The sequence below is a fragment of the Emys orbicularis genome, chromosome 10 (genome assembly GCF_028017835.1).
Source record: "Emys orbicularis isolate rEmyOrb1 chromosome 10, rEmyOrb1.hap1, whole genome shotgun sequence".
Taxonomy (NCBI): Eukaryota; Metazoa; Chordata; order Testudines; family Emydidae; genus Emys; species Emys orbicularis.
Genome location: NC_088692.1, coordinates 44,522,863 through 44,540,300, shown reverse-complemented (window position 1 = coordinate 44,540,300; position 17,438 = coordinate 44,522,863). Strand labels below are relative to the sequence as shown.

General features: G+C 40.2%; 1 protein-coding gene across 1 annotated transcript in view; it reads left to right on the top strand.

The window, feature by feature from the left end:
* Positions 1 to 17,438, top strand: part of NEO1 (neogenin 1) — a 527,807-nt gene that overhangs the window by 225,882 nt on the left and 284,487 nt on the right. The window contains exon 2 of the mRNA XM_065411681.1: positions 4,291 to 4,608. Coding sequence (XP_065267753.1) covers positions 4,291 to 4,608 — 318 coding nt within the window. The remainder of the gene's footprint in view (positions 1 to 4,290; positions 4,609 to 17,438) is intronic.

The following is a 17,438-nucleotide window of genomic DNA, read 5'->3' as shown; positions in this document are numbered from 1 at the left end:
AGCCATATATCCAGTGTCTTTATTATAACCATGATTTTGAGTGTCTAGCAAAATTATGAATTTAAGCTCCCAGGCTTGTTTTGAAAGTGTTTTGCAGATTTCCTTTGAGGAGGACTACGAGGTCAGATATGGAGTGATCATTTTGTGAAATGTGTTTACCCCTCAATAATATGATGTTTTAATCTTCTATCATTTTTCAGTGTGAGTTCATTAGAGAGCGTAGTGATCGTTTGGTTTTGCCCACATAGTTATAATTGGGGGCATTTAGTGCAGTAGATGAGGTACACCACATGTTGTGATAGGCTTGTGTGGGTCCCATAGATCTTGAAAAGTGTGTTGTGGGGCATATTGATCATTGTAGAAATGGAGATGTATCTGGAGGTTTTGCATGTGTTGTTATGGCAGAGTCAGGTGCCGCATTGAGATGATGGGTCCCGGTCTGTATGGAGGTTGCTTCTGATGATGAGCTTAGGGAGATTGGAGAGTTGTTTCAAGGCTGGAAGAGGGGGTTTAGGGAAAAAATATTTCAGGATGTGGTCACTATCAAGTATGGGTTGTAATTATTTAATGATTACCTGTCTGGGTGGTAGGTGACAACTAGGGGCGTGATGTTTTTTTTTTTCTTCCTCTTTTGAAGCAAGTTCTCTTGGGGTATTTGGGTGGCCTTTCCAAGATGTGATCTGCTTTTTTTGTTGGAGTGTCCTTGTTTGGTGAAGGTGGTTTTAAGTGTGTGAAGGTATATATCCTGGACTTTCTTCTCGGAGCATGTTCTATGGTATCTGAGGGCCTTGCTATAAGATTTCTCGGTGTGTTTGGGGTGTTTACTGGATCTGTGAAGATAAGTGTAGTGATGCATGTTTCTCTTGTATTTAGTTGTTTGTAGGATTCCATTATTGAGCTGACTGTGCTGTCCAGGAAGTTGTGGGAATGTTCTAGAGAAAGTTGGATGGATGGATGGTGGTTGTTGAAGTTTGGTGGAAATCTGTGAGGGAGTTTAGGTTGTCTGTCCAGAGGATGAAAATGTCATAGATGTAACTGAGGTATATAATTGGTTTTGTGCTGTATTTGTCCAGAAATTCTTCCTCAAGGTGGCCCATGAAGAGGTTGGCATACTGGGGAGGTATCCTGGTACCCATGCCTGTTCCCATGGTTTGGACAAAGTGTTTGTTGTTGTATGTAAAGTTGTTATGGGTAAGGATGAAATAGGTGAGTTTAACAATGTGTTTGGGGTGGATCTCTGAGTGTTGTCCATTGTCTTGTAGATATTTGAAGTAGGAAGGCATGTGTCATTGTAAGGGATGTTGGTGTATAGGGAGGTAACATCCATGGTGGCAAGAATGGTGTTGTGATAGAGGTTGTTAATGTTGCAGAGTTTCTGGAGGCAGTCAGTTATGAAGAGACATTTTATCTTTGTCTCAGTTTGGCATTGTTGTCTTGTCTTCAGCCGACAGATGGATGCTCTTGGTTTCTTAGAAGCCTCGTCAGATTCCTCAATTTCTTCCCCAGCTAGGTATGGAAATAAACTTCAGTGTTCTGTGTTAGTAGTGCTTCTGAACCAAGTTGCCACATTTTATATTATACCCTTTTATTTTGTGGTTAAAGGCTCTGGTGGTGGTATTTTAAATTATATTAGTATGATACCAGCAGTGTGATTTATTATGTGTGACATATCCTGCTTCCAGTTCCTAAGTGGAGGGGGAGAAGCACCTTCATGGTCAAACAAATAGTTAGGGCACCCTATCATTCTTTCTTATTAGCTGCTCTGAAAATCTTAAGACTCTTACCACCAAACCAACATTATAATAACTGTTTTATTAAGAGATCCTGATTTGGTTGTCAGTCTCTGTTCCCTCCCAAAATAATTTCTTGCTTCTTTGATGAGTTTTCTCTGGCAGTGATGATGAAGCTATGATAAAAGAAAGTGATACACAGTCCTCCTCTCTACCTTGCTGACTACACTAGGAATATAGTAATTAAAACCCGTGCAATAGAATATGAATATTAATTAAAGAAGTTTATTTGAGAATAATTAAAAATGGACAGGTAATCATGTTTACCCTTTAATTAATGTAGGAGTAAAAAACTGTACGATGGTACCACATGATATGTTAGACTCAGAATTGGATTACAAATGATTACCCAAAAAGCAGACACTCTTGTCCCTTGAAGTCTAATTTCTTAATGTTTTTATTTCATACTATTGCAAATAAGATATCAGACTGCTCTCGCTGGTATCCATATATCACAAAAGGCCAAGGAAAAATGTCCTGAAAGACAATACCACCTTGTTCCTATAAATATACTAAAGTAGCACTTAGCCATTAATCAAATATTTCATTCAGTTAGAGAGTGCATTTTTAAATGGTGTATGTCAGTTTGGATCTGGAAGATAATACTCTTGATAAATCTTGAAACTTGTTATTTAGACCTCTTTGAAGTAATGAATTGATCAAAGTTGTAAAACACATTATTTATAATATTATAAACAATCTGGAATCTATAAGACAAAAGACATTTAATTCTGCTGTAATTTTTTTTTTTTTTTACCTTCTATAGAATTAAAGTAAAATAAAATGTGTTAACTATTTAGAGTTGGCCGTGACACACATCTGGGCAAATTGATACACTCTGCGCACAACATGCAACTCCGAAGTAATTTATAACTCCAGTCCATCAGCGTTATAAAACCAAAACTTACTAAAAGTTATTTTAGAGAGATACCAGTAATTAGATTGTCACGTTAAGGACTAAGATTTCTTTTTCTTCAAAAGAGCAGCTGAACTTTTATATTTTTAGAACTTTTATATTTGCAGCCAAATATAAACACTTTAACTAGAAAACGATGCTACAAAAACTGAATTTAACTAGATTTCAGATTGACTGTCTCCCGTTAAGAAACAGCTTGAATTTTCAATAGAAAAATGGGACGTCAACCAAATAAGACTACTCAAATTGATTAAGGGTTTTAGCAAAAAGATAGGGTGGCAAAATGTTCATGTTTTAAAATGCAGAAATAGCTATTTATAGCTAGAGAGCTTAAAAGGAATAAGAAGTGTTTTAAGAGAAGAAAAAACTATGCCAAAAATAGCTTTGTTAACAAAGGAGATAACGTTTACAACTTCTTAAAAACAAGCCCTGGGCAAAAATTTTATCCTCACAACACCCCATGAGGTAAGGAAGAACTACTGCCCCTTTTTATTTTCCTGCTTTGGCTTATTGCCAATACAATAAATTCGACTTTGTGTAATGGCACCAGTCACTGAACAACAATTAGTGTTCCAGTATATTATTGTAGTGATAATGGGTCTACCTTGGCATGCAGTATATCAAATCTTGTCACAAGTCTCTGATATAGTGTCCAAGTTTTATTGAATGTCCACAGCAAACGAAATTAAACTTGGATTTAATAACAACACTGCAAGGCATTAATAGGCCTTTGGTGCATATTTTGAGTGCTGAAAGGGTTAACCAATCAGTATGTATGTCAGGGGCACTGGAATGGGGGGGAGGGGGCAGGTGATCCTGGGTGGGGGGAGGGATGGCATGGGGGGGGGGGGGGCATGGTTCAGTGCTGGTGGCTCCGCCACTGTTAGGAAGCTTCCGCTGCCCCGATGTATGTCTTGGGCAGTTAAAGGTTAACTTTTTAATCCTAAAGTTTCATAAAACGAAATTTGTCAAAAGTGTGATGATTGCTGGTCCAGTGGAATACAACTTCTTCCCCTATTAAAATAGTTATTGTGGGATTCTGGGAAGGATGAGGGCAAAACTGATTTTATAGGCCAAGCTTAGTTATTCTTATAGCATGTCAGTATGTTGAATTTTTTTCTGTTCTGTCATAGGGCTTAGTAGAAAGTAACTTGGACATATAGTTGTTCTTGATGGCCCTTCCTCTTTCTTTTTATTTTGATCCCAAGTTAGTCAGGCTAGCGCTTTTGACTTTGTATCTTTTCTTTTGGGATTGTCCTTGAACCTTTAATAACAAATAGGGTTTTCAATAAAGTTGTTCTACAAAAATTTCAGTGTTGTGTCTCAAATTCCTAACACAGTTGTCCACTCAAGATATCTCCTGTCAATAGAAAATATTGGAAACCTTGAATTTTCAACTTGCTAGAACAGAAGAATATGACATTTCCAAACTATTAAGAAACACATTTACTACTGTAAGAGTTATGAGTAGTATGGCACACTAGATATTCTAATATTTTTCTGTTCCCCGTAAGAAATGTCTCCTTATATTAATAACTATGGAAGGGTAAACAAACATTTACAGATTTTACTTATGTTTTATAGGGTCCACCGTGAGAACCTTCACTCCGTTTTATTTTCTGGTGGAGCCAGTGGACACGTTATCAGTTCGAGGGGCTTTTATCATACTGAACTGTTCAGCTTACTGTGAGCCTTCTCCAAAAATTGAATGGAAGAAAGATGGGACTTTCCTAAATTTGGTGTCAGATGACCGGCGCCAGCTGCTACCAGATGGATCTTTGTTAATAAACAGTGTGGTGCATTCCAAACACAATAAACCTGACGAAGGATATTATCAATGTGTGGCAACCGTGGAAAGCCTTGGGACCATTGTAAGCAGAACAGCAAAGCTTACAGTAGCAGGTGAGTCCTGTAATTGACTGCATGACAATGTCGATATGCATGTGACGGGATCCCCGGGGTGCAGCCTGGGACTGTGGGACCACTTTGCCCCCTTAACTCTCCAGCCTGGGCTGTCTCTCACAATGCTTTGCTAGTGACAAATAGCAAACCCCTCCAGGCGCTGTTATCACTCAGCACAACCACATGGGGAGTCCCATACCCAGCTAGATTGCATGAATGCTCCCAGAGCCACTCATGAATCACAGAGAGAGGCACCAGCCGAATCCCCCCCAGCTCCCAGGCTTGTACCTCAGGAATATACCATCTTGCACTGCTCAAGACGAGTAATCCAAGCTTATTAATTGGTTTACCACTTCATCAATGGAAAGTGGATATCCACCAGCCTTTGTAAATGTGAGCAGATTTATCAAACACTTCAGGCAAACTCACTGGTAAAGATGAACAGTAAAACAAGTTTATTGACTACAAAAGATAGATTTTAAGTGATTATATAAGTGATAGGTAAAAAGTCAGAGTGGTTACCAACATAAAATAAAATATAAGCACGCAATCTAAACTCTCATCTCTGTTAGACTGGGCAACACCTAGATTAAGCAGTTTTTCTCACCCCACTAGATATTGTAGTTCATAGTACACAGGTTTCATCCTTGAAACCTGGGCCAGTCTAAGCTGTTGGAGTTTTCAGTCTTACAAATTCACAGCCATGAAAAACACATCACGGACCATGAAATCTGGTCTTTTGTGTGCTTTTATCCTGAACTATACAGATTTCACAGGGGAGACCAGCATTTCTCAAATTGGTAGTCCTGACCCAAAAGGGAGTGGCGGGGGGGGTTGCAAGGTTGTTTTAGGGGTGCCATGGTATTGCCACCCTTACTTCTGCACTGCCTTCAGAGCTGGGTGGCCGGAGAGCGGCGGCTGGTGGCCAGGCACCCAGCTCTGAAGGTGGCGTCCCGCCAGCAGCAGCGCAGACGTAAGTGTGGCAATACCATACCATGCCACCCTTTCGTCTGCGCTGCTGCCTTCAGAGCTGGGTGGCCAGAGAGTTGTAGCTGCTGACTGAGGACCTAATTCTGCAGGCAGCAGCTCAGAAGTAAGGGTGGCAATACCATACTATGCCATCCTTACTTCTGCGCTGCTGCTGGTGGCGGGTCTGCCTTCAGAGCTGGGCCTCCTGGCCAGCAGCTGCCCAGCTGCTGTCCAGCTGCCCAACTCTGAAGGCAGCGCCGCTGACAGCAGCAGTGCAGAAGTAAGGGTAACAGTACCGCAGCGCCCCCCCCCCCCCCCCCCACAGGACCCCTACAATTACAACACTGAAATTTTAAATTTAAATACCCGAAATCATGACATTTATTATTTTAAAAATCCTATGATCGTGAAATTGACCACAATGGACCGTGAATTTGGTAGGGCCCTATTTATAGCTGAGGCCTCAGTAATGTCTGATTCTATTATTTTTATGGACAATGTAGCTTTATGCAAACTATATACACTACATGAAAGAGGCTTATAATTACTTCACAACAACAAATCAGACTTCAAAAACAAAATAAAAAGAAGCCGAAGCAATTTAACGAGAAAAAATTGGCCATCCAGCAATTTTCCTTCATTTCTCTAATGATCTGCTTGCCAGCTTTTCTGACAATTTTTTCTTCTCCAAACAAATGGCTCAGGGTAATGATTTCATCCTGACTGGTGCTACAGCATCTCCCAGAGCTGCTGTTTGTTGCCATTTATATTCAGACATTGTCTTTATTACATTATTGTGTGGTATTGTGAAAGATCAGTAACAGTGGAAATAAACAACTGATTTTTCTCCATCTTACAGCAGTGGCTTCCAGAGTATCCCTGAAATGGGAAGTGGTTTTTTTTTTTATAAAATTCCTATATGTTTTTGGAAATGACATTAAAAGCAATCCCAATAATTTTATCTAAAATAATTATAATTTAGCCTCTTTTGACTGAGTAGTGGTATTTGATTTTGCTGAGTTCTACACCAGATCATTTACACTATGTGGCATGTCTGTTCTCATTTTCAGTGCAATGATTATGAATAGGTAAAGTTAATAGAGTGAGAAACAAAGAGAATTCAAAACACCTTTTAAAATGTCCAGTCCTTGTTTTCCCCTTTGTACCCTTCTGAAAATTCCAGTGATCTAGAGTGGAGGTTCTGTGACCATATCACCTTTAATAAACTTAGAAATGCTGCACAGACAGATTTTTTGTTTGTTTGTTTGCACTCCTAAAGGTACATTTAAAAAAGTTTGTAAGCATTGGCATAAACAAATCTTTCCACTCTGGATGAGGCCATTGTAATACAAATGTGTACCACACAAACATTTTCAACCCACACACCCACATTCAGCAACCCTGCTGTCTTAGAAGAATATTGATTGTGGGTGGAAACATTTGTTAGAAATGCATATGTGACAAAATATCAACTTATACATTTTTTAGTGGTAAGTGAAATTGAGTCTGGAGCTGAGATCTTGCTTAAAGCCCTAGCCTTTGAGAGAACAAGGATAGTAGTGGTGGTGTTGAAGTATTGGACTTGGACACAAAAGATTGGAGTTTAATTTCGGCTCTGCTACAATTTCCTGTGACCTTGGGCAAGTGACTTAATTTACCTATGCCTTAGTTCCCCATCTGTAAAATGGGAATAATACTTCCTTTCTCCCACCTTTTGACTATATTGTTTATTTAGATAGTAAGGGCTCCCTACGCACTAATGTAGTACAAATAATAATATTAAAATAATTAAAGTTGGGTAGGTTGGTCTTATGTGATGTATAGGAGTTTTATGTTGCCATCTGTGCTGGGATGCACTTCATATGTTTAAAAAATGGTGAGGTGTAATATACATTTTTTTATTGAAATGAGTTTGGAATAACTGTTACTTACAAATGGCAAAACTGCAGGTGAGTAATGCAGTTCAGTGATTGCTAATAAAACACTAATGCTACACTACATTGTGTACCCTGTATATACCCCTACACAGATACTATGCTTGAGTTTTTAACTTAAAAAAAAAAAAAAAGGGGGTATTTTTCAGAACCTTCTACATGTAAAGCCAGGCTGGCTACATGCTGTGAATATATAGGCTTTGAAAGGAGTGGTAAATTGTAAGTGATACTCTCAAGGCTGATTCCCCACTTTGGCACTTCGAGTGCAGAAGGTGGGGGCCCGGAAGGATTCTAAAACTTAATACTGGCCACTCCTGGCTTGTATTAAACATCCAAGGTTACAGCTTCTCTCTGATCTTGGATGGGTAGATGCTGCCACCACCCAAATGCAAAAACCCCCTTTTGAGAACTGACAAAGGTGCACTTGGGAATTCCTTCCTGTGGGGTACCCTCAAGCCCTTTCACCCCCCCCCCCTTTCCGGGGAAGAGCTGAGAAAGAAAAACAAAGGAAATCAGCTGTTGCCACCAGCTAATTAAATAACATATGCACAAACCTCTGAGGATACAATCCCCCCCCCCCACCTGTTTCTGAAAAAGGTCAATTTTATTAAAAACAAAAAGAAAGAAAATATATCTGGAACTTAGGCTTTTGCTCGATTTTAAAAAACCCACTTACAAAAATTTAACATCAAGAATAAACTTCTTGAGTTCCAGCTTAATGGTTACCAGGAAAACAAAAGCATTTGGGGGGTAGACAGAGGAGTCTACAAGCCAATAAGAAATAAAAGAAATAACCCTAATCATGTCTTCCTAGACATTCCCTGATTTACTTACATATTTGGGGTTTCAGATAAGCAATTCCTAGGTATGATTTGATGATTTTTCATACCTAGTTTAAAGCTTCCTACAGCATAGTTCAGCCCTGTTCCTGCTCTGCCTCTCCTCTCTCCGGAGAACAACAACAGACAGACAAAGGGGGAGTCTTGTTTCAATTTTTAAAAGTTCTAGCCTTCCCATTGGCTCTTTTGGCCAGGTGCCCACTCACTTCCTTTTACCTATGCATGCAGTCAGACTTTTTAACCCTTTACAGGGAAAGCAAGTAGAGAACAGCTACCAAGAGGGATTTTATAGCTAGGTGGCTGGCTGGGTGTCCATAAAAGGAAGCTTCCCCCTCCCCTTCATTTATCACAGATACATTTTATAAATATTATTAAATGTAAACGTTTCCCCTACATCATAATGTCACACATTTAATGATCTGCCAACATTAGAAACAGATGCCTTATACCATCTATATGGCGTAGAAAATATCAATAACTAAAGTAAGGTGTTGCTGCTGATACATACATGCATTAATATTATATGCAGTGCTGAATAAGATCTGTCTGCTTAGAAAAGCTTTGTAAAATATCATTTAATTCTCAGTTTCTGAGTTTTAGATTGCTTTGACTGTTACTAGCGACAGAGTCCTGTGGCACCTTATAGACTAACAGACGTATTGGAGCATAAGCTTTCGTGGGTGAATGCTCACTTCGTCAGATGCATGTAGTGGAAATTTCCAGAGGCAGGTATAAATATGCAGGCAAGAATCAGTCTAGAGATAACAAGGTTAGTTCAATCAGGGAGGATGAGGCCCTCTTCTAGCAGTTGAGGTGTGAACACCAAGGGAGGAGAAACTGCTTTTGTAGTTGGCTAGCCATTCACAGTCTTTGTTTAATCCTGAGCTGATGGTGTCAAATTTGCAAATGAACTGAAGCTCAGCAGTTTCTCTTTGATGTCTGGGCCTGAAGTTTTTTTGCTGCAGGATGGCTACCTTTAAATCTGCTATTGTGTGTCCAGGGAGATTGAAGTGTTCTCCTACAGGTTTTTGAAGATTGCCATTCCTAGGCCAGGTCTACACTACCGCGGTAGTTCGACAGCTGGCAATCGAAGTTCCGGGTTCGATTTATCGCGTCTGGTCTGGACGCGATAAATCGATCCCGGAAGCGCTCGCCGTCGACTGCGGTACTCCAGCTCGGCGAGAGGAGTACCGCGGAGTCGACGGGGAGCCTGCCTGCCGCGTGTGGACCGCGTCTGAACCGTGGTAAGTTCGAACTAAGGTATGTCGACTTCAGCTACTTTATTCACGTAGCTGAAGTTGCGTACCTTAGTTCGAATTTGGGGGTTAGTGTAGACCAGGCCCTAGTATCTGACTTGTCCATTTATCCTTTTACGTAGGGACTGTCCTGTTTGGCCGATGTACATAGCAGAGGGGCATTGCTGGCACATGATGGCGTATATTACATTGGTGGACGTGCAGGTGAATGAACTGGTGATGTTGTGGCTGATCTAGTTAGGTCCTGTGATGGTGTCGCTGGTGTAGATATATGGGCAGAGTTGGCATCGAGGTTTGTTGCATGGATTGGTTCCTGAGTTAGAGTTACTATGATGCGGTGTGTGGTTGCTGGTGAGAATATGCTTAAGGTTGGCGGGTTGTTTGTGGGCGAGGACTGGCCTGCCTCCCAAGGCCTGTGAAAGCGAGGGATCGTTGTCCAGGATGGGTTGTAGATCACTGATGATGCGTTGGAGAGGTTTTAGCTGAGGACTGTAGGTGATGGCCAGTGGAGTTCTGTTGGTTTCTTTCTTGGGCTTGTCTTGCAGCAGGAGGCTTCTGGGTACACTTCTGGCTCTGTTGATTTGTTTCCTTATTTCCTCGTGTGGGTATCGTAGTTTTGAGAATGCTTGGTAAAGATCTTGTAGGTGTTGGTCTCTGTCTGAGGGGTTGGAGCAAATGTGGTTGTACCTCAGTGCTTGGCTGTAGACGATGGATCGTGTGGTGTGTCCGGGATGGAAGCTGGAGGCATGAAGGTAGGCATAGCGGTCGGTGGGTTTTTGGTATAGGGTGGTGTTAACATGACCGTCACTTATTTGTACCGTGGTGTCTAGGAAGTGGACCTCCCGTGTAGATTGGTCCAGGCTGAGGTTGATGGTGGGGTGGAAGCTGTTGAAATCGTGGTGGAATTCTTGTAGAGTCTCCTTCCCATGGGTCCAGATGCTGAAGATGTGATCAATGTAGATAGAGAAGGGGCATGAGTGGACGAGAGCTGAGGTGGATGAGAGCTTGGGAGGCAGGCTCAGCAGGTGGCAAGTGAATCCTGGGACGGGGGGAGCGAGCAACAGGGGGAGGAGTGAGCAGTAGGTGGGGCCTGGGGAAGAGGTGGGACTGGGGGTGGGGCCTTGGAGAAAGAGGCAGGGCAAGGGGTTGGGCCTTGCGGGGCAGGGTGTCCAGTTTTCAGCAGTTAGAAAGTTGGCACCCATAGTGGGAAGAGCAGCAGCTGCTGCTCACCTGGAGGAGCATTCAGGGATGGCTCTGGTGAGAGAAATACTGATGGTGTCCCTGTCTTGCTCTGAGTGTGGCTCCCCCTCCCCTGTCCTGCCCCATTCACACCTCCATCCCACTGGGGGGAAGGCAGCGAACCGGTTGTGGGGGCACAATTGAAAAAGTTTGGGGATCACTGCACTAAAGCAAACCATGTCCTGCAAATTATTCACTACATTCTTGTTTTGGAAACTTTTCCAAGTAGAAAGCCTATCAGCTGCTTGGTGATGCCATGCTATTGAAGACCCAACCTCTCAAGTTGCATGCAGTCAGTTGGAGTGCTAAATGGGTAAAATTTTGTTGGTGGAAAAGATTCCTAATGATTTGTTACTTTAAATCTTCCATTTTAATGCTAAATATGTTTATTTACAAGATGTTGGACCAAGGTCTCCATGGCCAGTATGAGTTGATTAGAAGTACTAAGATCTTTTCCTCCATGTTTTTTTTTAAACTGATTACTCATGCAATTTGCAAAAATGGTGTGGAAGTTATTAGGTGGTATTATCATCAAGGGGAAGAAAAGGCATTTACGGGGTGGAGTGTTTACATAAATTAAATAACTTGACTTTTTTATCATTGATTTATATCAGGTTGAAGCTTTGTAAAACTAATTTGAAAATCTGTGCTACTGCAGCTTCAGATAAAATTTAAAATGATCTAATCTATAAATGCCATTCTTTATTTTTAAAATGCCACTATTACACTGTGATAGGCAGCAGACAAAATACTGACAATTAAGGCTCCTACCTCACTAACGCTTAGCAGGTCACGTGAATCGTCTCATTGACTTCAGTAGGGCTGTTCATGCTTAAAGTTAAGTTTTTGCAGCAGCAGGAGCTAAAAATTATTAACTTTTCTCTTAGTAGCATAAAATTTTTGTCACTTCAAAACTTAATTGCTTCCACGTTCCAGGCACCTACCGTTACTTAGACTTTCAGTATGTTCACAAATTTATTGTGAACTAATTTATAAAAAGAGCCAAAATGTACAAAAATAGACATTTATATGGGCCCCTGTGTCCATATTTAGGCACCTAATTGACTTAGGAGAACAAGCCGCACTGACTTCAGAACTGCAAACCCTGAGAGACGAGTATAGTTTTGTTGAAACATTTTAGCTTCTTAAATTGTGGAAGTTCAATATATTGATAGGTGGTGCTGGTTGCAAATATAGCCTGGGCTATTTGCTTATTAATTTGTGTTGTTTGACTAAGTATGTTAATGAGACTCTAGAATTATCTTTTACTGTACAGATGAACATTTTAAGTGTGCAACTGAGTAGAAAAAATTTCTATGTAAAATCTAAAAATTCTACCAACAATTAGGAAACTAAAAAATCAAATTCAAAATATCCATTTTATCAATAAAATGGGAAGAAAACAAAGAGCTAACATCACGTAAATATAAAATCAGTTTAAATAAAATGATTTAAATAAAAATTGTTACATTTAAAAAAAAAATCATGACATTTATGCTCTCCTTGTTTGGTCAAGCCCCAGGATGTTAAACAAGAGTTCAGAGAAAGTCTAGATGACAGTGCTCATAACATCAGTGCCTCATCTTCTTTACAGCTCCCATGGTGGTTGTGGTGGCTCTGAACTAGTGGCAGCAATTGTGAGAAATTCTAGGGAAAAGGCTAGTGTAGATAAGGGGCTTTCAGTTCTTTATCACAATATCAGAAGATGTAGATGGAAAAAAGTTTTATTATAGTAGAGCTCTAGTTCTGCTGTTAAGGTTAAGAACGCCTTTGTGTTTAAAGGTCGATGTCTCTAAATGCTATAAAATCCGCATGTTTATGCTGATTGCCTTGAAATTTGGTGTGCCTCATGAAGGTAGGTTAGTGATGCAAATCTGGGGTCATTTGATCCATTGATTCCCAAGATACAGCCCCCACTGCATCCCAAAGAAACCCCCATCTTTTCTTAAGTTTGCTGGAGTCTATCAATGTATTTGCACAGAGCTAGGGATCAAACCATGGTTTTGATCATGCCCAAAATGGTCTCAATCTCTCAACATTTACCCCAGCTAATGCATGACATTCTCACTTGCCCTTCAAGGGAGAAACATTGAAAACATTATTTGAAAGAATTTAGTTCTAGATTGGCACGTGCCAAATGGATTTCACTACGCATGTGCAGACAAAATGCCCAAAAGGTTTGCTAGCCAGTCACGACTCATAGAAGCTGTGTGGCTCAAGGCAATATATTATTGCTGTTGAACCTGAGCACACCCATTGCACTGTAAATTCAAATACAACCTTGTGCAGAAATTTGGGAGGTATGGGAATAGGCATATTGCCACTCAGGGCGAGCAGGGGCTTAAAAAGACTGCTCCTAAGCTAGCAGAGGAGCAAGCAACCAGGAGCAGCAAATGGGAGTTTTGTGAGGGAGTTTAGAGAGGGAACGTGAGAACCAGACACACACCTAACATTCTCTAAACTTAGGGCAATAAATACCTCTCCCCTCCCCCCAAAAGCAAGCAAACAAAAAAGGAGCAAACAACCCTCTCCCCCCCCCCACCCCGAAAGAGTACAAATAATGCAGGCAGAAGTCCAGCAGTTTATTGCACTGGTTCTCAACTGGGGGTTTGCGGGCCACTTGGATTAGATTTCAGGGGGCCCACCAAGGATTGGCTTCAGCCCTGGGCAGGGGGGCTTGGGAAGGGAGTGCCTCCCCCCCCACACCATCTCTGGTTGGGGGTCTGCAGGTTTGTCTGTGTAAGTTTAGGGGTCCCTGGGTAAAAAAAAGGTTGAGAACCAGTGATTTCTAGCACTCAGTGCAGCATGCCTTGTGGATAGATGGCCTGTTTGTGCATTTGGTGCAGGCCTATCCCTATATTGACTGGGTTCTTGTCACCTCCGGACAGGATTCAGAGATAATATTTGTAGACACTATTAATGACTGCTTCTTGAAGAAGCTAGTCCTGGAACCCACAAGGTGAGAGGTAATTGCTGATATGGTCCTAAATGGAGCACAGGATCTGGTCCAAGAGGTGAGTATAGCTGAACCTTTTGGTAGTACTGATCATAATGTAATTCAATTTAACACCCTTTTAGGGGTGTTGGGGGAAATACCAAAGAAGCCCACCACAGTAGCATTTAGCTTCAAAAAGGGGAACTATACAAAAATGAGGAAGCTAGTTAAGTGGAAATGAAAAGGAACAGTCAGAAGTGTGACATGTGCTAATTGCATGGAAAATTTAAAAACGCCATAATAGAGGCTCAATTTAAATGTATACCCCTCCCCCCCTCAAAAGAAGTAAGAGGATCAAAAACATGCCACATACTTTCTGCTTGGAACTTGATTTCTCTCACTCCCTAGACCAGGACTAATCCCCGTGTCTATTGTATATCTGAGTATTTATAAAACCAGTTTAAGAATAAATGCACACTTTTAAAGACATTCCTGGAAAGGTATGAATTTATATTGCAAGGCATTCTTCTATCAATATGCAGTGAGAAGGCACATGCTTTTCATAAAGTGCAGTTATGTAAATAAAGATAACTCTGCCCATTAGTCAATATCAACAAGGAGACTTTGCTAGCTACTAAGCTAATATTTACTGATAAAGGCCTACGATCTGTGCTAGACTGTAAATGTATATCTTTCTAAAGCAGAAACTAATAATTTTTCTAATGGAATATATAATTAGTTGCCTAATTTTTAATAAAATTAAATGGTCTCAATGGGTAACTATAATTTCTAAAGCTCTAGCACTACCTAAGTGTTTACGATCAAAATGGCTGGAATTACCTTCATCATCTCATACAAAATATTCGACTCAAAAAGGGAGATTATTATTTACATTTAAATTAAGTATCTGCTACTGTCCATTTGAGAATCTGCATCAAGCAGTTTTCTCCTACAGGTGTCACTCTCATAGGAAACAGAACTAAACACTATATGTTCAGAGTTGTTTCCTCTTGAAAGGCTTTTCAGATTGGAATATTCCATAGCATTAAACACACACAGAGAAGTGTATATTTTCTAGAGATGAAGCTGACCTATTATTGAGTTTAATTATTGGTGAAATAGAAAACTGGCATGGGAGTGTAACAGATTCCCCTGTGGAAGTAATTAACAAATGTAGGGAAAAAAGTCTTCCTCTCTGTTCCTGTCCATTCTCTAATTTACACCAACAGGTTTTAAATAGCAGTGCCCACAACCCTCACTCAGTCATGGGCAGGAATGTGCCTATAAGAGAATTTGGTGGTATCAATCAAGTGATATTTAATATGGAGTAAGTTAGTATGTTAAAATTGAATTATGAAAGCCTATAAGCTACATTTTAAAATGTAGACAGAGGCTGACTATCTCACCTGACAGGTTAGAATCTGTCTGCATGGTCAATAAATTAACCATTTGAAATGAGGTTAATTAACAATCCTTACAGACCTTTTCCACAATAGACCTTGACCCTGGGGCTCGGAGGACTGATACAGTTGCAGACAAGTTGTAGAGCTACCCGCTAAGGACTATGTGAGGAGTTGTCTGGTATGATAACAAACAAAAACAACGTTTGCAAGAGGTGCTAGGGATAATGATGAACTTTAGAAACACCCATGATAAATGGGCTGGAAATCTTGAAAAAACAGGTCCTGGAAGAATAAGCGAGAGACGTCTCAGACACAGAAAGGAGGGGGAATCTGAGGCTGCTCTGTCCAAAGAGGGTTAAAGAATAGACATTCATTTCAAGGAATGTACGCGATTTCTTTTCTTTCTGTTTTAACTAAATTATAGTGAGCCTATCCAGCTGAGTTTTGCTAAATTTTCAGATTAGATATGTTATGCACAACTTATTTTAAACTTTCTCTCTATTTTTAACAAACTTTATTTCTAACAATTTTTTAAATCATGGACTTTTACTTGGGTAATTTCCCACAAATCTTCCCAAAGAGGATAATACCTCACAAACTAAGGAAAGGTAGAGCAGGGTAAATAACAGATGGACGCTTAACATTCCAGTTACATGTTATGGCCAAAAGGGCTCAAAGATGTCCTCTCCTAAAAGATGTGCCACAAGAGGCTGCAGTCAGGCAAATAAAAGAGAGAAGTATAACAACGAGGGAGGAAATAAATTGATGGGGTTACAGGTGATAATACATTTAAAAAGTAATGGCTCCCAGAACTCTGCTGCCTGTACTGAAGTTCATACATCAAGGGTAAAATCCTGGCTCCAAGTAAATGACAAAACTCTTGTTTTCAATAGAGTCAGGATTTCACCATGTCTCTAATGTCCTGTGAAAAATGTGCAGTGTCAGATAGCCACCCAAGAGGCACAGCACAAAAATCTTACCCATGGCATTGGCAGTGTGCATGAGGGCTTTGCACTTTCTCAAAATCAGGCCTCTTTAAGGTTTCGCAAATTGGACACACCAAAATTGAGGCATCTAAAAATCACTATTCACTTTTGAAAATCTTAGTCCTTGTCTCCAAACAAAGCTCCTGTGCAAGAGCATGACAGTGTTTAAAGAAGAAAATATGCCAAACTTCACAGAGAATTTTAATTTTGGCCCGTGATTAAATATATAAGATTAGAGGTCCAAATTTGGGACTAAATCAAAGTAGCAATAAAGACAAATCGTTCTTGTTTGCCATCTCACATGAAAAGTAGTAAATGCAGCTTGGGAGAATCTAGAATGATAGATGTGAACTTGAATATTTTTATTACCCTGAAATTGTCTAAATTGTTCTCAGTTTCTACTCCTGGCTTACAGAAATTGTATAAACTGCATTCCTAAAATCTACCCTGCTCAACCTTTCCAGTCTTCCAACACTAAAAAGTAATGCATCAAGAACGGGATGTATTTTTTACCTAAGATAATATTTGGTTAAGACATGAATGAAAAAACAGATACTTTTATTTATGAAAATGTAATGTTGCAAAAAACATTTAACCAATATGCCACTTACTTTGAGCAGTTTAACACACATTAAGTACACCTCATCTAAGCGACTAAAAGCCTAAGGGCTGGTCTACACTAGGAACTCACATAGGCACAGCTATGTGTCTCAGGGGTGTGAAATATTCACACTCCTGAGAGATGTAACTATGCCAAAACAACCCCCAGTGTAGACAGTGCTAGGTTGATGGAAGAATTCTTGGGAAGGTAGATTATCTACGCTAACCAGAGAACCCCTCTCTATGTCCCTGTAGCAGTTTAAGTGTAGACATACCCTCAGACTGTCATTTCACAGTTCAAAAGCAAAATCTAATCAGAAAGAGCAGGAAGTTCTTTGCAGCATTATAAAAAGCTCACTGAATAAAGAGAATGAAGAGAAGATGGCTCTACCCTTGTGGTAAAATTTCCATGTAAAAGGCCTTATTGAAGTCTAGCTTAAACATTCTTTATATGAAATAAACTGGCTAGTTCTGATTCTCAGATATAAAGGTCAGGAGTCCTTTTTTTATGCCACATATTTGCAAGTAAATATGAAAAACAAAATATTGCATTTCAGATTAAAGCTCCCTGTGCCTTTAAACTAGAGGGGGGAGAAGAGCTAATTTAATTACTTTAATTCTCTTGAGGTCATGAAAGTTTCAAGTTTCCTGACATCATCATACTCATGC